Here is a 24,738-nt window from a genome sequence, read left to right as displayed (position 1 = left end):
GCTGATTGAATAGGGTGGTAATGGAGAAGAGGGAAGAATCGAGGGAGGGGGCGGGGAGCTGAGTTCAGTTTTTGTCTGAGTTCAGTTGCCCGCAAGACACCAGCGTGGACATTCCAGATGCAAACCTAGTTCTGATTTCCCTGTGTAAGGTACTGGAATAGCAATGGACAATACTACCTGGAGACAACATGTACCAGGAGAATAGGAGAGGGCCAGTGAAAACTCTAAGGCATGTTGACAGAGAAAGAAATTCTAAAGGAACTGTCAGGTGAGGTAAGAGAAGCTAGTGCTGTGAGATCTGAACTGCATTTAGTGCTCTTAAAATGGTGCTGGTCTAAGCAGCTGAAGTGCTACCTGTTGACAGAAATAGGGCACCAATGAGTCTTTGATCTGGAGCAAGGACCTCTAGCTGAAAGTCTCATTTCTGTTTTTTGCTTGATCTCAAATACCATCAACAGTGTCAATTGTAATGGTGTTGGATACAGATACTGGTCTGACTGGCACTGCAGTCACTAACTTATTTTACATACCCTCCCATGCCCTCCTATGAAATGATTACAAGGGCAGATTTGAACCAGTAACTAGTTCCAGCAGTCATGGGTTAAGAGGGAATGTCCTCTCAGGGCTCAGTAATTGGTTAAAAGACAGGAAACAAAGGGTAGGAATAAATAGTCAGTTTTCAGAATGGAGAGAGGTAAATAGTGGGGTTCTCCCAAGGGTCTGTACTAAGATCAATGCTGTTCAACATATTCATAAATGATCCAGAAAGGGGTAAACAGTGAGGTGGCAAAGTTTTCAGATGATACAAAATCACTCAAGACAGTTCAGTCCAAAGCAGACTGCGAAGAGTTACAAAGGGATCTCATAAAACTTGGTGACTGGGCAACAAAATAGCAGATGACATTCAATGTTATTAAATGCAAAGTAATGCACATTGAAAAACATAATCCCAACTACATATACAAAATGACAGGGGTCTAAATTAGTTGTTACTGCTCAAAAAAAAAATAATTTGGTATCATTGTGAATAGTTCTCTGAAAACGTTTGCTCAATGTGCAGTGGCAGTCAAAAACACAAAGTTAGGTATAGTTATTAGGGCAGTAAATATATTGTCACTATAAATCCATGGTACACCCACACCTTGAATACTGTATACATTTCTAGTCCTGCCCCCTCAAACAAGATAATTAGAAATGGAAAAAGTAAAGAGAAGGGCAACAAAGGTGATCAGAGGTATGGAACAGCTTCCACATGAGAAATTTGAAAAGACGGACTATTCAGCTTGGAAAAGAGGGGGATATGCTTGAGGTCTATAAAATCATGAATGGTATAGAGAAAGTGAATCAAAGAAGTGTTATTTATCTCTTCACATAATACAAGAACCAGGGCGCCTCTCAATGAAATTAACAAGTAGCAGGTGTAAAACAAACTAAAGGAAGTACTTCACACAATGCACAGTCAACCTGTGGAACTCGGGATGTTCTGAAGACTAGAACTATAACTGGGTTCAAAAAAGAATTAGATAAGTTCATGGGTAGGTCCTTCAGTAGCTCTTAGTCAAGATGGTCAGGGATGCAACCCCATGCTCTGGTTGTCCGTAAGCTTCAGACTGCCAGATATTGTGACTAAACAAGGGGATGTTCTGGTCATTCCCTTGTGAAGCATCTGGCATTGCCACTATCAGAAGGTAGGATACTGGGCTAGATGGACCACTGGTCTGATGTGGTCTGGCTATTCTTAGGGTTTAAAGTTTCCATATTGCAATAGCAATTCCACATTCCACTTTCCCACCATGCAATTTTAGAATTACAGGAATGTAATATCTAAGGTACTTACATGGCCTCCAACATGAGATTATCTGAGTGCCCAGAAGCTTCAAGGTAGTTATTCTCACAACACCCTTAGGAGATAGTACTTCCTTATTATCCCCATTTTAGAAATAGGAAACTGAGGCACAGAGAGATTGACCTGTTCAAAGTCACACAGGACGTCTATGGTAGAGCAGGAAATTAAACCTAGGTCTTCCAACTCACAGCTTGTGCCCTAACCACTAGACCATCTTTCCTCACAATACTGCACACTTTTGAAGTAGAGTTTTAAAATGCGATAAAACAGAAAAATCACTTAAGTGACTGAAATCTAATCCTCCACTTAACTCTTAACCTGTGCACATTTTTCTTTTTTAATTACAATATCAGAATCAACTATGGTAAAGGTGTCCTAACCAATACTGCTGGACAGGCTATTTAACAAGATAAACAGGCTTGAGGAAGTAAAATCAATCTGAAAACAAAAGTCACTACTGTAAAAGATAAAATAAATTTTATTTTCTTTAGCTTTCTTCATAAGAACTGTCACAAAATACTTTACAGCATTGGATGTGGTTCTTCTGACAGGGATAAAGGACAAGAGGTGTGCATGCTACATGTTTAGAAGCTGAGTCATATGCAGAAGCTGTAACTAGTAAACCATAGTAAAATTCACTGTCAAAATTATTGCCCAATGTACTTCATGACCATAAAATATACATTCTAAGGGCCATCATCAGTCTTCTACTACAAACTGCAGGGTCCATATGGGGATTCACAGAACCAGGTCAGACTGTGATTCTACTTCAATTTAAATTTAAAAAATTTCGGTTGTACCAAACCATCAGAGCAGCCACAATTTTTTCCAGACATCTGGTAGACTTTGAACTATGTTAGACCTTATGGTAGTTATTTGTCTGGTTTTGCTCCTTTTCACCATTGTTTATGCTGGAATTAGAAACACTAAATTGCTGCGGCTTGATGTTCCAATGTATGATATTTGAAAGCAAGTTCACCATTAACTTTTTGTGCACCAAGACGTCCTCTTAAAATTCTTTCCAAAACATCCTCCCATATCTTTAAAGATTTTCCTAACATCTGGCTACATCACTGTGTCCAGAAGCATAAGTTCTGTGGTTGAACTAGCAAACTACTAGTTACTGCCTCACTCTGCTTTATAGCTATCCATTGCCAACTACTTCCCTGTTGTGACCAGTCTTCCTTCTATCTTGCTGTAGTAACTAAATGCAGAAGAAATGGGTTACTGTTCCTTAAATAACAGTGTGAAATCTGTTTGCTTGGCATACTTCAAGACAGTGACTTAACTGCCATAGTGCTGTTTCTGCCGACTAGGAGGGCTTGGAGAAACAGAGTCTGCTAGAGATATAATTTTTGCTTCATTAATTGCTTTCAAAATGAGTGAAGTATAAGACTTCAACGAGTTCAGTTTGTTAAGTAGTCAAAAGAGAACAAGAAAACAACACAGACTTCAAAAGAAATCTCAACCCAAGCTTTAATGGATCTGAATCTGATCTCAAAGGAGTGTAAATCAAGAGTAACTCCACTGCTGTCAATGAAGTTACACAAGAATGAAATCAGAGTCAGGCATCTGTTGTATATGCCTAGCAGTACATTAGTTTTCCAGCATGCTCCTGTAAATGACAAGCTGCGTTTAGTTTCAGTCTGGTCTGGACAAGTCTGGTGTTTGCTGCAGCCCAGCATCTCCCACCAAAATGGACATCTGGGCTGTTCTGTAGCTCATGGAGGCAGATCAGTGTTTTAGAACCACACAATCTAACCACACCACCTCTGCTCCTGCATGCTCTCAAATTCTCTGCCTCCCGTAGCAGCAGCCAGTGGTGGTTTCTTTTGGTTCTGCCCTCCCACCTTCTATTTTAAAACTTTTCTGGCCCGTTTTTTGGGTAATGGGGAGCAGTGTTGTCCCTCCTCAGTATTCCTTCTCCTCCCCAGGCCAGTTAAACCCACAGGTGTTTATCCCTCCCTGAGCCTGTCTCATACAGGCATGGCAGAGCAGCCAAGAAAGTACTGGGTCAAATCCAAGCAGGGCTGCATATGCGAGGCAGCCTTCTCAGGCTCACAGATAGCAAGTTGTGTTCAGCCTTCACCCAGGCTTCCATCCCTAACTAACTCCATTGGGGGCTACAAGTCAGACAGGAAAGTGGGGGTCCCCCATCCAGTGATGCAGCTGTGAATTCAAGGGGGGGCGGTGGGTGGAGATGGACCAGGAATCCTAGAGCAGGGAGAGGCATCCCAATCATTCAGGGAGTAAGTCCCAGTGGTCCTTGCTGAACAAAGAGGGGAGGCCACAAGCCCTCCCCACCCCCCACAGCCATGAAGTGGGTCCTGAGTGCCTTGAGGAAAGACACAGGGCTTCTAATCAGCCCCCCTCCCTCACATAACAATGAGTTCACTCCTCTCCACCTCGCAGGGGGAATAGGAGCCAGCAGGGAGGATTCTGAGAAAGATCTCTCAAGAGGGCTCCAGGCCTGATGGAAGGTAAGTCACAAAAGGCCTCACCAAGGCTGCAGCAGAGCTTCTACGTTCCCAAACTGCACAAAAAAGGTTTTAAAAACAAATCTAAAAAGGCTAAACAGGGAAGGAAAACACACAAGAAATCCAGGAGTCCTCCGATGACTTCACTGATGGAGGTCAGCTGTCTGGCTCAGAAACCTGAGAAGGTTCCTAAGAATAAGGCTCAAAATCCTCCATAGAGGGCTGGGGAGCTCACTCAGAGACCCCAGGGTCTCCAGAATGAGGAAAAAGGGTCAAGACATAAGCCTCCTAGAGCTGAAAGCAGTCAAGCTAGCTCTGCAAAGGTTCCAGCCCACCACAGCCTGGTTCAATCAGATAATATGAATACAGTCACACGTTTAAACAACCAAAGGGAAACAAGGAGTCCGGCACTACATGCAGAAGCAATGGAAATAATGCGATGGGTGGAACAGTTCCTCTTTCCCTCCGAGCAATCCACATCAAAGGGGACCTGAGCCAAAAACAGCCTGGCTCAGCAGATATAGGGTCAACAACTCTGATTGGTGCCTGAATTAGAAAGTTTTTGATCTCATCATTAAGACATTGGACCTCCCCTCAGCTGACCTCTTTGCTAATTGTACAAATGTAAAGAGACCAAAATACTTCACAAGGGAGGTAGATTCCAGGTAAATGAGGGCACAGCCCTTATCATGCAGTTAGCCGCAGAGCCTACTTTGCACGTTTCAGCCCTTTCCACTACTGGGGAAAGTGGTCTAGAAAATAAAACAAGAACAGGTGATGTTAATATTGATAACTTCTCATTGGCTGAGGAGACCTTGGTTCTCCCACCTGATGGAGCTGAAACTGGAGTACCCTCTCCTTCTTCCATGGAGACCGGACATCCTCTTGCAAGGTCCTCGTCTTAATCCAGACCCAAAATGGCTTCAACTGACAGCTAGGTCTCAGTCTGTCCTCCATAGTCATTAAGTCATTGCTTTCATCTAGGAGACTATCAACACTAAAAACATACTCCTCAGTCTAGCCCAGAATCAACAACTGGTGCCAAGACCACAATGCAAATCCCAGGCATTCCAACCATTCTGGACTTTCTCCAAGAAGGCATAGAAAGAGGTTCAGGCCAACACCATTACATGTCAGGTATCTGCTCTTAGTAGACTGCCGTTCACGTGATCCTTGGGCTCTCTGGCAGACAATCCACAGGTAGCCAGATTCCTTCAAACAGTCCGATTAGCCAGACCAGCGGTCAAGCCACTCTCCTCAAAATGGGACTTTCTGCTAGTTTTGAGGGCTCTGATAAGCTATTCCTTTGAGCCTCTGACTTTGATTTATTTATCCATTAAGACGTGTTTCTTAGCAGTTGTCATGTCCGCAAGGTGAGCATTGGAACTGGCTGCCTTATCTATACTGGAGCCTTACTGCATGTTCCACAAGGACAAAGGTGGTGCTTAGGGACATCAGAATCCTTTCTTTGTAAGGTAAATTTCTCCTTCCACACTTCCCAAGAAGTTGTTTCCTTCATTCTGTCCAAAACCACAATATCCAACTGAAAAGATGTGGTTCACCTTAGAGGTGAGAAGAGCATTGAATATCTATCTCAGGTATACCAAATCTATGACTGGGTTCCCTATTTGTATCCTTCCACCCAAAATGCCAGGGAATCAGAACTTCCAAGTCCTCCATCACTAGGTGGATTAGATTATGTATTGTGGAAGCCTACAGATCACCAGAGGCCTCTGTCCCAGGGGATCAAGGGTCACTCCACGAGATCCGTAGCAACCTCATGGGCAGAATGAGCAAGCGTGTCCTCTTCAGAAATTTCCAAAGCAGCCACTTGATCTACAGCTAACAACTTCATTAAGCACGACAAGGTAGACCTTCTATCTTCTGCAGAGGCTTCCTTTGGAAGACAGGTGCTGCAGGCAGTGGTTAAGAAATAGTACAGACTTTGAGTGAGTTCATGCACTTCCTTACTACCAAATTTTTATTTCATAGTTCTCTCTACCTCTGTTCACTGCTTGCTATTTCCCAGATGTCCAACGTTGTGGGAGACTCTGGGCTGCAGAACAGAAAATTTCTTACAGATCATTTCCTTTCTGCTAGTAGCCTCCCACAGTCCTACACCCCCGGATGGCTCATGAGTCAGTCAGATATTAAATGGAATCATTACCATCTGACCATCTTCCTAGGTCTAATGTACATAGTTATTTTATCATCTCTGGAATGTTTATTAATATGTTATGCAGATTTCACATCTTGGGAATAACTTATCTGGCAGCAAGCAGGAGCAGAGAGGTGGGGCCAGACCATGTAATGCCAAAACACTGATCCATTTCCATGAGCCTCAGAGAGAGAACAGCCCAGATATCCAGAACTGTGGGAGATGCTGCTAGCACAAAGGAAATTATCTGTAAGAAATTTTCTGAAGAGTCACATTTTCTGAAAAAGATGAAGGATCAGGAATTTGGTTTTCAGTTTAAAAATAAGACATATAAAGATATTTTAACCAATGAAGACTGCAATATACATATCAATTCAGGAAGATGGGACAAGGTCGTGACTAGATTTCGTTGCTATCACAGTTGAACCAGTAAGAAAACATAACTTAGATGGATAAAAGACAGGAAATAAAGAACAGGAAGAAATTATCAAGTCTGCACATAAACAGAAGCTAATAAGGGCATGCCATGGCGATTACTGGCAAGAATGGTGGTATATGTTTGTGAGCTGAAGATTGAGTGAATAGCATGGTGGCAAAAACTGCTGTCAATGTACAATTGTTAGGTTTGCCAATACTAGGGAGGATGGTGAATGCCAGAAGAAACTAACAAACTTTATAATTGGGCAAGACAAAGGCAGATACAATTCAACAGAAACAAATACAATGTAATGAATATTGGAAAGAATTTTAACCATTCATACACATTGATGGGTTCTGAATTAGTTGTTATCTCTCAAGGAGACGATGTAGGCATCACCATGGGCAGCTCGATGAAGACCTCTGCTCAATGTGCAGTTGCAGTCAAGAAAGCGAATAAGATGTTAGGCTGCATTAAAGAGAGAATATGGAAAAATATTATGGTATATATTTTTCTCACAGGTCCTCATGCCGAATATTGCTCTGTTTTCATCACCATATCAAAAGATATCATAGAAAGACAAAAGGAAAAAACTGATCAGATGTAGGGGAAAGAAGACTTTCATACCTGGAGGAATTGCAAGACTAGGATTATTGAGTTTTAAAATGAGATGAGATAAAGATCTGAGACGCCAACTGAAAAGCAGATAGTCAAGGTAAAGTGGCACTGCTATTTATCAAGGAGAAAAAAAAAAGGACACTAATTGAAAGATCATTTTTAACTCAGTCTCTAATCTGTAGAACTCATTGCCTCAGGTAGAATATCTGCTGTTACACTAGCTAGGATAAAAAAATTTGAAAGGTTATCGCTCATGCTTCAGGACTCACTAGTCAGCTACAGCCAAGAATCTCCCCTGAAATGCCTGATACAATCTGTTGGAGAATGGCAATAAACTACTATACTCACATGGAGAGGGAAAACAAACATCAGACTTCTCTCAATCATTAACAGCTCATTTTTGGGTGCTGTGGTGATAACACACCAGCAGAGGGAGCAGCAAAGAATCCTGTGGCACCTTATAGACTAACAGACGTTTTGGAGCATGAGCTTTCGTGGGTGAATACCCACTTCCTCAGATGCATGCATGCATCTGAGGAAGTGGGTATTCACCCACGAAAGCTCATGCTCCAAAACGTCTGTTAGTCTATAAGGTGCCACAGGATTCTTTGCTGCTTTTACAGATCCAGACTAACACGGCTACTCTCTGATACTTGACAGCAGAGGGAGGTGATGATAGTAGCAGAGAAGCCAGGCAGACACAGCCAACCTTCCTCCCTCTTTCTCTCCAGCTCAACACTCACAAGAGCCAGAGGGCATCTGCTTGGGGAAACTAGAGCCTCGTGCATGCCCCCACCATGACCACCTGGTCTCCTAACATACATGGGCACCATCAGCAAGAGCACTGATGATGGACCTTTAAATCCCCAACATCAAAGAAGATATAACTTCAAGAGCCTTTCTGTGTGTTACATTTCTTCACATCTGCTCCCTGGGCTCCAAGTCCTCCAGCTGCAGTTACTTGACAAGTTATGTTGATATTTACTGTTCTCTACTTATTCTTACATCGTACCTGTTCAGTAACATACTTCCTGCTTTCCTTCTCCCAACCCTTGCCTCCATCATTCTTCTCATTCCCATGGCTGTGTTTTGCACGTCCTCCCATCACCCTGCCCACACTACTATTTCACAGACACCTTCCCAACAACAGAAGCACAATAAATAACCAGGCTTATGACTATTTACCCTCCCTTTTCTTGTCTCCTCCTGTTATATCCTCGTCTTAAATCAGTTTGTAAGCTTTTCAGGGCAGGAACTAGGCCTTCTTATGTGTTTCCACAGTCCCTAGCATAAATGGGCATTTGGATATTATGGCAATATACATAAGTGGACGAAAGATCAATAATGGAGGAAAAAGGAGAGGGGAAAGAAGAGCACCTCCTGCTATAAGTAACCAACTTCCATTACGAGTAAGTTCTCCGTGAATACTTGTATCAGTGAACATTCCTAGTTCACCTTTAAAATAAAATTTAAAAAACTGTAAATTGTAAAAGATGGGTATTTGAACAACAACGTGAACAGAAGTTTATTTCCATCATGGGGTTTATAAAATGACAAAATTGATTTTAAATATATTCCATGCAAAAACAAAACTACTTATGTTAATACAATGTTAGGGTTGCAGAGTTAATCACATAAAATCAGGAAATGCCAATTAAAGGTTGAATGCACAACCTTAACTATGCCCCTCGAATGTATGGATTTTAAGTTTGTAGTTACATGATCCCATAATACTTAAATATAATAGAATGTATGTTACATTTCATAGATATAAGCTTTCCCTAAAGTAGTACTGAACTAATGTACTGAAAGCTAATCCAGATGTCTTATAACTGAAACAAACAACAAACAGCATGGGACTAATTTATTTGTATACTCTGCATGCTACAGCACCTCCATCAAATGGTCTCAAAGCACTTTACGAAGAATGGATTAAGCCTCACAACACCCCTGTGAGGTAGGGAAATATGATATGTTTTACAGCTGGGGAAACTGAGGAACAGTGAAGTTAAAATATTTGCCCAAGGTTCCACAGCATGTCAGTGAAAGAACTCAGACTAGAACCCAGATTTGCTTCCCAGACCTGTGCCTTAACTATTATTGACCATTCTTTCTCTTGTTCTTGCTTGTTTCTGGACCAGATCTTCCATGTCAGTATTGCTAGATGTGCCACTCTTTTTCTGAGGACTTAACACTTTGGTATACCACCTTGAATATCCATATTCTAGTTAGGTGGCCCACTGAAACTTCACTACGCTTGATATGTAGTATACTGTACCTGAGCAATTGCATATAAAAATTTAATCAACATATTATTAGACATTGCTTCCTACAAAAAGAAAATACAGATGGATATCTTCACAACAATTTGGATCAGTGTCACAATTTTTATCTAAGTTAGAGGAGGGAAACTATTTTTGTTTTAATTAGATCTTGGTTTATTATTTTATTGTTTCATTCAAGATAAATTAATCTTGCAACTTAGCACTATCCTAATTTACTGAAAACAGGTATGGTAGTTTAGAGACTTGATTATAAGATTTGGGCAGATAACAATTAAACAACCTCCTCCCCAAAGGCCATTTTCCAATATGTATTTTTTTGCATTCTGACGCTTTTCCCCACTATTGATTTTCAAACTTTCTTTGCTTCAATTTAAATCTTTAGGTGTAGGTCACCTTTGACCAACAAGAATTGCTCCTCTTAAATCTCTATAGCAATTTTCAGCACGGAAGCTATTGCATTTCTCCTCCAACACAAGCTCCTTCTTCTATCCTGTACACAACACTTGAACTATTACTTACAGGCTTTTTTTTGTGTTCCCTCCCCTTTTCAAATTGTTCCTGTACCATTGTGTCTGAAACTGAATATATGACGGTTACATTAGTGCTTGAGAAACAAAGTAACTTCCTTAATAAGCAGTACCTCTTTCCTATCCAAACTAACATTGGAGATTTGATATATAAAAAATTGTATCTGAATGGTGTCTTGTGCTCGATTTTGACATCTAATATAAACTGAATATCCTCCTCTCCCTACCTAAAGCTGACCCAATCTAACACCTCCCCTTCTAAACTTGGATCTTTCATTTTTAACTTCTATTTTCCTTGAAAGTTTTTACTCAACTCTACACAGAATGTTTTCAGTTTTTACTATCGAGTATTGTGCCTGACACAACTGTTTTAGATTACTAAAATTTTACAAACATGTTTTCTACCACCATCTCACTTAAATCCTGATTCAGCAAAAACACAGTTTAGAATGAAAATGCCCATACCTAGTCTTACCTTAGAAGTCTATTTAGGAAAAACAGATGTAAGTCTAGCTAACTGCAGGATGATCAAACAGGTCTGCACAAGAGAATGAAGATGCTTCTTTTTTGTGCTCAGAGAAAAAAAAATTTTTTTTTGCTAAAGGCCAAAGACATCTGGTTTTAATTATTTTTTTTTAAATCAGCAGGATCATCATACATATCAAAGAGGTGTATTTTCTGAAGTACATTACCTCCTCAGTAGTTTGAGCTATTCAAAGAAAAGGGATGCAGTTACTGAGAGTGCAATTAGCAGCATGTTTGTGTTACCTGAAATTGTGTTATGTCAAGGAAAGACTCTGCTATCATTGAGCTTTGGCACTTAGGCAAAGAGTCATAACTACGGAATTCCTGGGTGTGTTTGAGATGCTGACTTTCATAGAAATGGTAAACAAACTCCCCTCCAGGAGTCTTGCTGTCTTTGTTGCTGTCAAATTCAGATCAGACCAAGAAAGTCAGATGGGTTAAAAATTTCAGCATATGGTAGTGTAGTAGTTTCCACAAACCAAAGGCCACACATTCAGATATTAAATGAGCCCCCATGAAGTCAGAGAACCCTAGAGAAGACTTAAAAGAATGATTTAAAAATATTTAAAAAAAAAAACTGACAGTTACCCTGGACAAGTTTGATTAAACTCTTTTTTGTAGCCAGCTTTAACTAGTAGAAATCAAATACCATGCATGGCAACTATTTAAGATATTGCTTCATTACTTTTGAAGTAAGACTAAGCAAGACAAGTCTAGAGTAACAGAGTTGAGTTAAATAGCAATTCTGCTCTACACTCTTCTGATATAATTAATTAGGAGAGATGCCAATATTCCTGTAGCTGAGGTTTTGAAAATCCTATTTTGGAGAAAGCCCCAGGAGATAATATAAGCACATTCTCCCTCCCCACACCTCCCCAAGTTTTTCAGTTTTAGCAATTTTATCATTCACCTTAAAAGTTAGGCTGCCATCAAAAACTCAGATCCAGAATATTCCCTTATGCACCACTTTTAGTGTAATTGGATGCTCGGTTATACTAATGGCTTTGTAGTTGTGTCATCTCTCTTCTGCATAAGACACTGAGAAATGCTTTACATCATAAATCTGTATGTTATCCACATGAGTGTTTACACAAGTAAAGTCACTTGAAGTTCCATAGAACTAGATACCACTGACTGATAATTTGACTATACCTCTGCTGTAAAAGTGAGAATTTTCATTTTAAAATAAGGCTTCAGAGCTTATGCATAATTTTTAAATGACATTTATCAGCATGTTTAATTAAAGTGGAATATAGCAGCCACAGAAATCTGAACCTCATTTCAGACAGGTCATTGTACTTTTAGGTCATTTTTACATCTGCAAGGAAGGTGATTCAATAAGGAGCTAAATATCATCCTTAATAAAAAAAAGTTACGAGCCTTAATTTGGCTTCTGTTAAAACTCCCTAAATACACTGCTTAATCAGAAAAGTCCCTACAAAAATTCCAGATGCCTTGTTTTGTGAAGATATTCTAGCAAGAACTTAGAATGACATGTATTGTGTTTAAGAAAGTGTGACTTAACGACTAGTCTTTAAAGACCTCCTTCCATCCACTGAACAGGGAGTAGCAAACTCCGAAGAAGAGGAGCCACCTTAAGGTGAAGACTTAATCCATTTTTGTGTGTCCTTTCAGTCTATGGACACTGCTGAGAATGCCACTTAGGGCTAAAAACAGATGGTGATTTGAATTAGATACCATCCAGAGGCCTCAGTCTAGCTACCACGCTATATGAAGGCTATGTACATTGCCATGAGCTGTTAACTTTGGCTCTTCTGACCTGGATTTGAACTTAATGACTGCACACCTCCATTATGTCCCAAAGCTATCCAGTTATCCTCCATTTATTTAAATGCTGCATGGTGTAGGCTAGGACTGCAGGTAAAGATACATTTGACTCCAGGATCCATGTATATTTCCACTTTATTAGATTTATTAATGTTACAGGTTTTCTTGCACTGCCAAAACCATGCCTGAGAATTCAAATAAAGGTACAATGGACAGCCTCATCTACCCATCATACAGTATATTAAAAACTTGATTCATGTGCATTAACAATTCCAATATCCTTCTTTAAAATGTCAGAACAAAGTTGCGATTTAGTATTTTAGGTTTCTGCCATGTGACTGAGTTACCACAAATAGGACAATCTTAAACTTTTAGTGACATAAACCAACAAACGTTCTGTTGGCAGAGATATTTTCAGGGAAGATACATTACTAGCGTTGGACTCTGAGTCATGTAAATCTACTTCCAGTGGTTTTGATTCTCAAAATGAAGTCTTCAGGTTTTTAAATTTGTCATTTGATCAATCTACCTAATCACAGCTGCTAGTTTGGAAATTTTACTGAGAAAGTTAACTCTGCAAGGGCTTTAAGGCCAGTTCTATATCAAGCACATTGTGAGAACCGGGGCAAGCCCTGATCCCACTGAAGTCAACAGCAAGATTCTTACAGACTTCAAACGAAACAGACTTTAGAGCATCAGCAGTTAAATCAAAGGAAACTAACCATGTAATTTCTGCATGAGCCACCAAGCCTGGTGTCCTATATGTAAAGTACTATATCAGTAAGATTGTTTTGCCATTGGCAAGTATGAAGTGGACAAGAAATAAGTCTGCAGCTCCTCCTCTTGGCATTCACATTTACAGGGAGAAACCTAGATTTGGAAAGAGGTGCTTACTCACTTAGCTAGCATACTAAAAACAAACTAAAAGAAGCAAGGGGAAAGACAGATGGTATGCCCCGGGACAGTTTGGGTGGTTGTCAGATTCTCTTTCATTGTATAGAAGCAACTGGGTATTATTTATCCTATAGCTTTAGCATACACATGCCATTGTATGTTAAGTTAACACTAAGTTAAGTCAATAGAGATGGCCAAAAATTGAACAAAGCTGTCACTCCTTCCATTGTCACTAGGCTTCCTACAGTTGAGAAAATGCCATTTAAAGTGAGGATTTCTGCCTTGAACACTTTGCAAGCTCACATGGTGATCTTAAGCAGCCATAACAAATGAAATCTCACTAGGTTTGATGTTATCCTTCCTTCAGAGTCTTATATCAGCTTACTCATATGAGATAGGATCGGTTGGAGACAGCTGTTAGTGTTTCTGTTGTAGCAAAAGTTATCTTGAAGTTAATATTACTGCCCTGTATACTGCATGTATTTTTTGAAACTATGTTCTGAAGACTAGAGTGGGAGCACAGGCTTCTGCTGTGTACCAAATTAAAGCCTACTGAAGTCCTAGTCCCTCAGAGAAAGAGAAGCGACCCAATTATGAAAACCAAGATAAGCTTGTCACTATTAACACATTTCACATTTTTACTTGAGTATACTGCAGTTTTATACCAGAAACAAGGAAGGCATTTTTTGTAGAACAAAGAAAACGCTTGAACACAACTGTGAAAATGGCTAATGCAAACAGCCCAATCAATCCCCACCCCATACACCCTCCAATTTTGTATTGGAATGAGTTGTTTTGTGGTTACCTCAGTACAGCTCTATCTAAAAAGGTAAACAAACTACAGCTCTGTACTATACTTTGATAGTTTTTGAAAGTGGTATGCTCCAGAAAGTCTCTAGTAGGCTAGGGCTACACATGAAAGGATTCCTCAGGATGGGACACCAGACAGGTTTCTCATTAAGGTCACTTAAATCTTTGTTATTTATAGCAAATCAGAACCAAATGGCTGACTTCTGCAGGATTTCTGACAGGAACCCAGTAGAGAAGCTGGTTTCAAGTTTCAGATGGCCACTAAAACAGCTGTAACCTTCTTTTCCAGAAGTTGTGATCCACATGGTGTCCACAATGAGTGCAGCAAGTCTGAGGTAGTCAACCCTTACGAAGGCTCAGTATCTGAACATAAAAAGATTTTGAAATGACCACTGACTGTAGATACTTTTTCAGAGTAATTAAAGAACACTGATGAATCTTGTTCAACCATTTACATTAATTTCCCCCAAATCCAATGGAGAAGAAAGTTGTAACACATTACGCTTCCATAGTGCGAGAGCAATCACTTATGTCAAAGTAGTCTGCACTTGCCGCAGCAGATCCAGCAGAAATAAGATGGCATGTTCATCATAGTCCTTAGCTGTAGTTTAGTTACCTTAGTAGGAGGGTTACCAAAAAAGCATTCCTTAATTGTAATGTGTATGCAGCTCTACTGATCCCCAAGCACAGCATATTGGTTGTCTAGCTGAAGTTTAAGTGCCTGGTTTTTTGAGACCTCATCCCTACCTCTATTTTTGTGTTTTACTACTTCAAAGCTCTTCTCCATTTCTTTATCCCTAAGGGAAAATAAATGTAGTCAGTAATTGTCTTATTCACTAGCTTCTGAATTGTGAAATTCCTAGCCAATTTCCACCCCAAAACCAACAAAATTAGAAAGTTACACTACAAATGCAGAGTAAAGCGAGTGGGCTGGATTCCACAGGGGATATCCATGCATTCCCCAAGAGAACAGAAGGTTGCATAGACTATTTCTAGAGTAGGCCTCTTGCCCTTTCTGTGCTATTTGTTCAGATTACATTGTCAGCTTCATTTCCATAAATCCATTCCAATATGGTATACTGTATAATGCAATACATATGGTTAACACTTTCAAATCATGCTATAGCATTTCTCTCAAAGGTGATAGAAAATAAGAGGCCCATTCCCCTCCCAGTGAGGTCTGAACATTGCAACATGAAACATAATCAACAGTCTTGTAGAAGATATGGAAGTTGTGTTGCAGTTAGTATGTTACTCAAGTATAATTCAAAATTTTTCATGCTGGTTTTTAGAGTAACATTGCTCATGTCCTAGAAAAGCCAAGACATCTTTGATAACACTGCTTGTTCAATTGGCAGATGCCAAACTAGACCAGAAAGAAAGCTTATGCTACTGTGTTGTACCAATCAATGCCACATCAAGAGGTGATAAGAGCAAATGAGTCAGAGGTCTATTTAACCCTTCAGCAGGGAAGGAGTCTATGGAAGGGATAGGAAACTCAGGCAATATCACTTTTGGAGTCTCCTTAAAGTCACTCGGGACATGACATGGCCCTCCAAACTCACAGTTAATATAATAACTGTAGCAACACTGTCTACAAAATTCCTCCCTTTGCTACACACAACACCTTTTGAAGTTGCCCATGATAACATAGTTCTGCTCAAGCAGCATGTTGCTATTACTTCCCTGCTGAAAGCTGCCACAGAGCACTGGTTAACATGGAAAGGAACTCGATACTGTCAAGATCGGCAGTGTTTTATTTAAGGAAATCCCTGAATGTAGGGATTAGGTGGCCAAGGAGAGTGGTAATCACCTAGTCTGGCCTTCTCTTCATTAAGAGAAGTCCCACTCCTCAGACCTTTGAGATGCATTGGGGGTGGGTGGGGGGGAAATAAAGTCAGGGGAATGATAAAATTTAGACCCCAATCCCACCAAATAATCAATCATTTCTGCAATTTATAGACTTCTGTGGAAAGATCAAGATCTGACACCAAATAAGGAGTTAGGACTCTGGTGGGAAAACATTTTAAATAGCCATCTTAGAGGAACTGATTAAATATACTTACTTTCGGCTATCTGCATGCTTGGCAGTGGATTGCAATGATGGAAACTGTGTATCACTATAGATCTCTGGTGGTCCTTGTGGTGCTTTTCGTGTCCTGGTCTCCCTAGCACCAGGCGGTCGGTATACACCACTAGATTGCACTGGTTCAGGGGTTTCTGTAACTAAGAATTTATTAGCAGAGTTTTAGACGAATAAAAAAAGTGTATAGCCTTATTTTTAAACTCTGGCTTTGGGCCCTATTTTGTTATCTGCTTCCAAAGGTCAGATAATCTAACCTAAGAGTTGATCTAATACCCAAGATCTTAGTTTCGGTTTATTAGTGATAGTGTTCAAGATTATCCAACTAAATTACTAGATCTTTTTAAATTAAAGTGCAGTTTTACAACAGCACCACATAGTCACAGGTGGTAAGAGCCACTGGATAGGACTTGAGAGTAATTGCTAACATTTGTGATTATGAACTAAATTTTAAGTAGTTGTTGTATTTCCCATATTTTCCAAATTTAGTTCAAAGAAACTGCCTATGGCCTCAAAGCAGACTGAAGTATTTGCTAACAAATAATGAAATGTAATCTACTGTAAACTTGTAAAGGAGGGAAGAATACACTTGCATGACATTGCTAGATCAAGTGCCCCACCCTCATTAAGTTTAACTAGATTTTCCAATTCCAAGTGCTCTTACATCCCACTGTAAGAATCTTAAGTTTTAAATTTTCCTGATAACCCAAAAGCAGGGTTTATTATAAGATCAGTCATAAAATAAAGGAAAGTTTAGCTTTTTGTATTTAAGATGCCGTTTAGTAATGTATTTGTATTTGTTTAAGAATTTTTAGATGCAGTCAGTTTATGACCTTTCAGCTGTTCTGCAGGTTACCAGGGCCCTAGGAGAAACAGCATCAATGGAGTAGGGATATCAGATTTAGGGTTGAGTTACACATTTATATTAATAAAACTGAGCTTGAGTTAGGTACCCCTACTACTCTTAAATCCACAGCAACTCTGCTGGTTACGCTCAATGGTGACTATCTTGTGTCCTCTGGTAAAGCCTTCTTAATCTATTCAAGGTATGCTTAAAGGCTCAAGGGAACTGGTTGCTCTCCACATTGAGACAGCTACATGGTGTTGGCTTAAAACTTCTGACGGAAGTGCTGCAAGAGATCTGACTGAGTCAAACAGGAGTTTGTCCTCTAGTCATCCGCCTCTGTTTGCACGTCCCCTTCTGAAGTTTGCTTGAATACCTGGGTACATGCCAATGAAGAGCACTAGAGGTTTTAATTTACAGAATTTCTAAACTCAGACGGAGTCCTTTATAATGAGCATTGGTTCTGCCGTGCATAGCTGATCAACTGTTACATAGTCCCGTAGGTTGCTTGTCCAAACTGAGCTCAGATTATGAATTGCAACCGCTGTGGTAATTTACACATGGAAGGATGAAAAGGGAAGTTGGCTCAGAAAGAAGCAATAGTTTCCTTCTGCATCCCTTCATAGTTCTGTCACATTTATAGCACTACACTTAGGATTCTGCTTGTGCAAAGAAGCAAGAAGCTGTCAAAAGCTGAGGCAAGGCAGTGCCAATGGCACCTCAAATCTTCCTCCCCGTACCTCATGTGAGAAGTGTGCTGAGAAAGCAAGAGACTATGATAGATTTGTTAGTGGAGGTAGCAGACTAAGTCATTTTGGACAGAGACTGCATTTAAAGGCTCCCCCTAACCAAAACATCAGATGACAATCCTTTCACCACGATATAATCGGGAAGAGTGAAGGACCGTAGATGTTTATACAGATGCACTAGTTATTGAATCTGTTTGAGAATCATTACATTAAATGTCAGATGATGACTACAAACATTTCTGCTCATTTACTATGTGATTATGAATTATCATGCCAGTATTTCAGGTATGGGGGGGAGGGGAAGATCAAATGAGGAAACAGCTTAAGTTTGCAAACTATACCAATTGGATGTTATTTTCTCCCATACCATTCCTGAAAGGTATTTAATTTAATCTATATTCCATTGGGAAGTTAGATTAGCTATATTTACAAAGATGTATGATAAGATACAAGTTTAAAACTGATCTACACTTTAGTTTTTGGAGACTATTAATATAAAGGTTTCTGTCTAAAAGATTAACTCCTATCAACACCCAAGATTACCATATCTTAAATTAGAAAACTTTTTTATTATTTTATACCTTTCGCAGCACAGTCTACTCCAGGGTTCGGCAACCTTTCAGAAGTGGTGTGCTGAGTCTTCATTTATTCACTCTGATTTAAGGTTGCACGTGTCAGTAATACATTTTAACGTTTTTAGAAGGTCTCTTTCTATAAATCTATAATATATAACTAAACTACTGTTGTATGTAAAGTAAATAAGGTTTTTAAAATGTTTAAGAAGCTTCATTTAAAATTAAATTAAAATGCAGCGCCCTCCGGACCGGTGGCCAGGACTCAGGTAGTGCGAGTGCACTGAAAATCAGCTTGAGTGCTGCCTTTGGCACGCATGCCATAGGTTGCCTACCCTGGTCTACTCAGTTTCATTTTTCTCTGCATAGTCCGTTTTACAGGTTTGCTATTGAGTAAAAAGACCCATGCAGAGATAATTAGGAGAGTTTAGTACTACAAACATTGACAGGGAGCTCTGGGAGCATGAGTAATACTAGAGATTTATCTCAACTTCTTAAGAGTTGGATTTAAAGTTGGTATGCCTTTACAGGCCAGTAAAAAAGACACGAAAAAGTTACCAATAGTTTCAGCAACAGGCGCTTGCACAGGAGCGGTCTTGTTCCAAGGACCAGATGCTTTCTCTACACCACCACCAGCCTCCTCCCAGTTGTCACCTGGTTCTTCTCTCTTTTCACCTTCATCATCTTCTTTTTCACTAGTGGAATAGTAGTTAGCGTGTTATAACCAAAAGATTTAAACACTTGCCAAAAATATTATACAGTGTGTGAAAAAGGACTTCAGTCCCTTCCTTATATCAATGCATCTTCTCATTATTGGAGTGGCTAGTCAACAACTGCAAAACAAATTAGCCATCAAGCCCTGGGATACGCAGTGTCAACTTCTGCAGTAGTTTCACATTTAACTCATGAAATTCATTACCTAAATGAATGTGAATACAGATCTCAAGATACAGGATATACATACTGTACTAGCTGGTCAGTTTTATGCTGTCCCCATGATTTCATCTTGCTCAAAGTTTTTGTACTAAGATAATTAGGCACTGAATTTTTTTCGAGGGAAAAACTGGAGTTTGGCAGTTATCTGAGGTGGTGTTGAGATATTTGAAACCTGAGAAAGGAGCAGAAGGGAATCCATGATTGCAAAAACCATTCTAGCTGGATATTTCTCAGCTAGTAAGCTGAGAACATTTAACTGCCACCTTGAATTTGTTTGAATTAGTTTCACTGTAGCAACTGTAGCCCTCTTCCCCACCCCTAGACCCCCTACCCACTGAGCCCCAACCAGCTGCACTCTAAGCCCCACCCTATTATTGAGTCCCACTCCCCATCCCCTTCCCCCTACTGAGCCCTAATCACCTTCACTTGGACTCCCCTGCAGAATCTCATCCCCTCTGTACCCAGAACCCCACACTGAGCCCTTCTGCATCCAGATTCCCCCCTGCACCCAGATCCTCCACCGAGCTGCCTGCACCACACAACCCTGGTTCTCTGAGAGGATTCTGCACCAAAAGAATTAAAATCCTGCAAAAGTTCTGCATATTTTAATTGTCAAAACAATGCAGAAACATAATATAATCACATCATTTCAATTATTTTGGTAATTTCAAATTACTTGCCACCAAATAATTGGAAGTGGTATGATTATACTGTGTTCTTCTTCGAGTGATTGCTCATATCCATTCCAGTTCGGTGTGTGCGCGCCGCGTGCACGTTCGTCGGAGAAACTTTTACCCTAGCAACCCAGGCGGGTCGGCTGGGCACCCCGTGGAGTGGTGCCGCTATGGCGCCCAATATATATCCCAGCCGACCCAGGCACCCTTCAGTTCCTTCTTACCGCCCGTGTCAGTCGTTGGAACTGTGGAGCGCGGCTTCGCTGACCTCCACACTCCCTAGCAGCTCATTTCGCTATCGTTGTATATAGTAGTTATAGTTATTATTGTAGATATATAGTTGTTAGTCAGTTATCTAGTGTTGTTAGTGTAGTTTTAGTTGTAGTTGAGGGGATCGGGGGTACCCCCCACTTCCCCGCACCGGGAGCCGGAGCTCATGCCCAGCCCATCCGGCTTCAGGCATTGCTCGGCTTGTCACAAGCCCATGCCAGTTGGAGACCCCCACGACTCCTGCTTGAAGTGCCTCGGGGAGTCGCACTTATCGGCCAAGTGCTTGATCTGTAAGTCCTTTAAGCCGAGAACCAAGAAGGAGCGGGACATTAGATTGAGACAGCTCCTTATGGAAGCGGCCCTGACACCTTCGCCCTCGGCACCGAGCGCAAGTCAGCCGGTAAGCAAGGGCACCGCCACGGCACCGAGTGCTACCACCAGAAAACCGGCACCGAAACCAGCCCAGAGCCGCTCCCTCTCCCCGAAGCCGAAGGCGCAGATCATCTCACCGTCAACCGCCCCACAATCAGAGCCTGCGCAAAAAGCGGATCGCCCGGCACCGACACCTGCCGCTGCACCGTCTAAACCGGTACCGTTGACTCCGACCCCGCGAGGGCCGTCGAGTCCGGCACCTGGCAGCTCCCCGGTGCACACCGTGGTAGAGCTGGCTTCACCCTCTACCCCGGAGGCGTTTGCCGCAGCGAGAGAGCTAATCGCCATCACCGAGGCTCCGTTGCCCTTACCCCCGGCACCGCCGGTGCGGGTACTATGCTCTATGGGCAAACCGACCCTGACCAGACCAGCTTCGGTCAGTGTGGCAGACCGGCACCGCTCCAGATCGCGGTCCCGCGGACGCTCGGCATCGAGGCGCCACTCAGGCTCGCGACGTCGATCTCAATCCCGGCACCGGTCGGGCTCCCGGCACCGGTCGACGTCCAGAGCGTCAACCCGGTACTCCCGGCACCGTTCCAGCTCACGGCACCGCGGTGGGCGCTGCACCTCCAGGAGCAGATCTAGACAAAGACACTCGAGATCCCGGTCGACCTCCCGGCACCAAGCCGGTCGCAGGTCCCGGTCTCGCTCCCAACACCAATACCGACACCGGTCACCACTATCCAGAGGTGTGAGGTCTGTCGGTACCTCGGCACCGACTTTCGCCGCTCCACCGTGGCCATCTAGAGGCATGTTGGCATCCTCCCAGGCGGGTAGCTATTACGAACGGGACCAGGACCCTGAAGTACCGCTGGGAGTGTTTCAAGACCCCCACCCGCAGGACGCGGGTGCCCAACAGTGGGGCTTTTGGACACCCTGGGCTTACCATCAGGCCCAGGGTGCCCCCGTGCCTCAGACACGTTCTACCGCCTCAGAACATCGGGTGCCGGAGGCCACCGTTTCCCGCCCCCCCGTGGTTGAGTCGGACAAACAGCCGCCTCTGGACTCCCCGGGTCAACACCAGCAGGAACCAGGCCAAGAACAAGAGACCGCGCAGGATACCCTCATCCCCGGAGTATCCTCCTCCTCCTCCTCACCGGATGAGGCAGTGGCTGGGTCGTCAGCATCGGGACCCCCGCCTATAGACCTCAGGGCCCACCAGGACCTCCTCCGTAGAGTGGCCCTTAATATCAACCTACCGGTGGAGGAGGTCTCAGAGGTTGAGGACCCGGTAGTGAGCATCCTCTCGGCCGATGCACCTACCCGAGTAGCCCTCCCATTCATAAAGACTATCCAGTCTACCGCCGATAACCTGTGACAGTCACCAGCCTCCATCCCGCCGACAGCTAAGGGAGTGGAAAGGAAGTATATGGTACCCTCTCGGGGGTACGAGTACCTGTATGTCCACCCTCCTCCCTAGTGGTTCAGTCGGTCAACGACAGGGAACGGCATGGCCAGCAGGTACCGGCCCCCAAATCCAAGGAGGCTAGGCAGATGGACCTCATGGGTCGCAAGGTGTACTCAGCTGGAGCCTTGCAACTCCGTGTGGCCAACCAGCAGGCCTTACTGGGGCGTTATAACTACAACATATGGGCGGAGGTGGGTAAGTTCTCCGAACTGCTACCCCAGGACTCACGCCCAGAATTTAACGTGTTCCTGGAAGAGGGTAAGAAGGTGGCCAGGACCTCCCTAGACGCGGCTGACTCGGCAGCCAGAACCCTTGCTTCCGGAATAACCACGAGGCGCATCTCATGGCTTCAAGCCTCCACACTACCCCCGGAACTACAATATACAGTCCAGGACCTACCCTTTGACGGGAAAGGGTTGTTCTCGGACAAGACGGACTCCAAATTACAAACCTGAAGGACAATCGAGTCATCATACGCTCGCTGGGGATGCATACACCTTCCACCCAGTGTAGACCCTTCAGGCCCCAAGCACGATGCCCATACTTCCCACCCCGTCAGAGGCAGGACCTCAATAGACGGTGTGGCCGGGGGGGCCGCAGACGCCAATCCAGCTCCCAGGGAGGTCAAAGCCAAGGGCCTTCCAAGGCACCGCCGGGCCCAAGTCTGGCTTTTGAAGGTGCGCCCGGGGACGACATACCAGACTCGAGACAGGATCCTTCCCCTACCTTCTCCAACCGCCTCTCCCACTTCCTCCCAGCGTGGTCCCGGTTAACTTCAGACCGTTGGGTGCTACGCACGGTGAAGCACGGATACCATCTGCAGTTTGCTTCCTTGCCCCCTTCCCACCCCCCTTCCCGGTCCCTCTTCAGGGACCCCTCTCACGAGCAAACCCTCCTGCAGGAGGTTCGTTCCCTCCTCGCGGCGGGGGCTATAGAGGAGGTGCCTCCAGGCAAGAGAGGCAAGGGGTTCTACTCCCGATATTTTCTGATCCCCAAATCCAAGGGAGGTCTCAGACCCATCCTAGACCTGCGGGGCCTCAACAAATGGATGCTCAAGTTGAAGTTCCGCATGATCTCCCTGGGAACCATTATCCCATCCCTGGATCCTGGAGACTGGTATGCCACCCTCGACATGAAGGACGCGTACTTCCATATCGCCATCTTTCCACCGCACAGGAAGTACCTTCGATTCACGGTCAGGCATCAGCACTTCCAGTTCGCAGTCCTACCCTTCGGCCTCTCCACGGCCCCGAGGGTGTTTAACAAGTGCATGGCCGTTGTGGCCGCCCACCTCCGTCGGCGGAACATCCCCGTCTTTCCGTACCTCGACAACTGGCTCCTGAAGGGGTCCTCCCAGTCGCAAGTGCGGAGTCATGTCGAGACCGTTACGGACCTCTTCTCCCAGCTAGGCCTGCTTCTCAATGCCGAGAAATCCAGCCTGGTCCCCTCACAGAGGTTGGACTTCATAGGCGCGACCCTGGACTCTACCCAAGCCAGGGCTTACTTACCTCAACCTCGCTTCCAGACAATCGTCGTGATCATACGGAGCTTGCAGGCCTCCCCAATCACCTCAGCTCACACCTGCCTCACACTACTAGGGCATATGGCTGCATGCACTTATGTGATGAAGTATGCCAGGCTCCGAATGAGGCCCTTCCAAACGTGGCTTCATTCCATATTTCGCCCAGGCAGGGACCACCTGGATGTGTTGGTGACGGTCCCCCCCGACCCTCTCCGCTCCCTCGACTGGTGGCTGACCCCATCCCTAGTATGCGCGGGAATGCCGTTCCATCCACAGCAACCGTCGATGACTCTAACAACCGACGCATCATCCCTCGGGTGGGGAGCCCACCTAGAACACATGCGTACCCAGGGCCTCTGGTCGTCCCAGGAGCTGTCACTCCACATAAATGTCCGGGAGTTGAGGGCAGTCCGCCTCGCCTGTCAGGCGTTTCAACGACGCCTACGCGGCCGTTGTGTTTCCGTACTCACGGACAACACCACGGCCATGTATTATATCAACAAACAGGGGGGAACCCGTTCGTCTCCCCTATGTCAGGAAGCCATTCGACTCCGGGACTTCTGCATAGCCCAGTCGATAGATCTGGTGGCATCCTTCCTCCCAGGGGTCAAGAACACGCTGGCGGACAGACTCAGCCGATCCTTCCTATGCCATGAATGGTCGATCAGACCAGATGTCATCCATTCCATCTTCCAGAGGTGGGGGTTCCCCCGCATAGACCTCTTCGCGACCAAGTCCAACAGGAAGAGCCAGGAGTTTTGCTCCTTTCAGGGTCTCTCTCCCGGGTCGATCACGGATGCATTTCTCCTGCCATGGACCCGCCACCTACTGTATGCCTTCCCTCCATTCCCTCTGGTGCACAAAGTCCTGTTGAAACTACGCAGGGACAAAGCGCATATAAT

The 24,738-nt window shown here is 43.5% G+C and overlaps 1 protein-coding gene across 5 annotated transcripts in view; it reads right to left on the bottom strand.

Annotated features, from left to right (window-relative positions):
• Positions 1–2,306: 2,306 nt before the first annotated feature.
• The window catches only part of CDV3 (CDV3 homolog), a 29,896-nt gene continuing 7,464 nt past the window's right edge, over positions 2,307–24,738 (bottom strand). The window contains exons 3-6 of one of the 5 annotated variants that reach the window (XM_030551131.1): positions 19,153–19,289; positions 16,413–16,572; positions 15,094–15,143; positions 2,307–7,367 (exon numbers count right to left, since the gene is read on the bottom strand). In XM_030551131.1, the coding sequence (XP_030406991.1) occupies positions 7,363–7,367; positions 15,094–15,143; positions 16,413–16,572; positions 19,153–19,289 (352 nt within the window). In that variant the 3' untranslated portion in view covers positions 2,307–7,362. Of the gene's footprint in view, positions 7,368–9,498; positions 15,144–16,412; positions 16,573–19,152; positions 19,290–24,738 lie in introns of those variants that run through there. The other 4 variants (XM_030551129.1, XM_030551132.1, XM_030551128.1 and 1 more) reach the window with 4 other exon arrangements.

The sequence above is a fragment of the Gopherus evgoodei genome, chromosome 2, assembly GCF_007399415.2.
Source record: "Gopherus evgoodei ecotype Sinaloan lineage chromosome 2, rGopEvg1_v1.p, whole genome shotgun sequence".
Classification (NCBI taxonomy): domain Eukaryota; kingdom Metazoa; phylum Chordata; order Testudines; family Testudinidae; genus Gopherus; species Gopherus evgoodei.
Note: the sequence above shows the minus strand (reverse complement) of the source record. Positions and strands in the feature narration are given on the sequence as shown.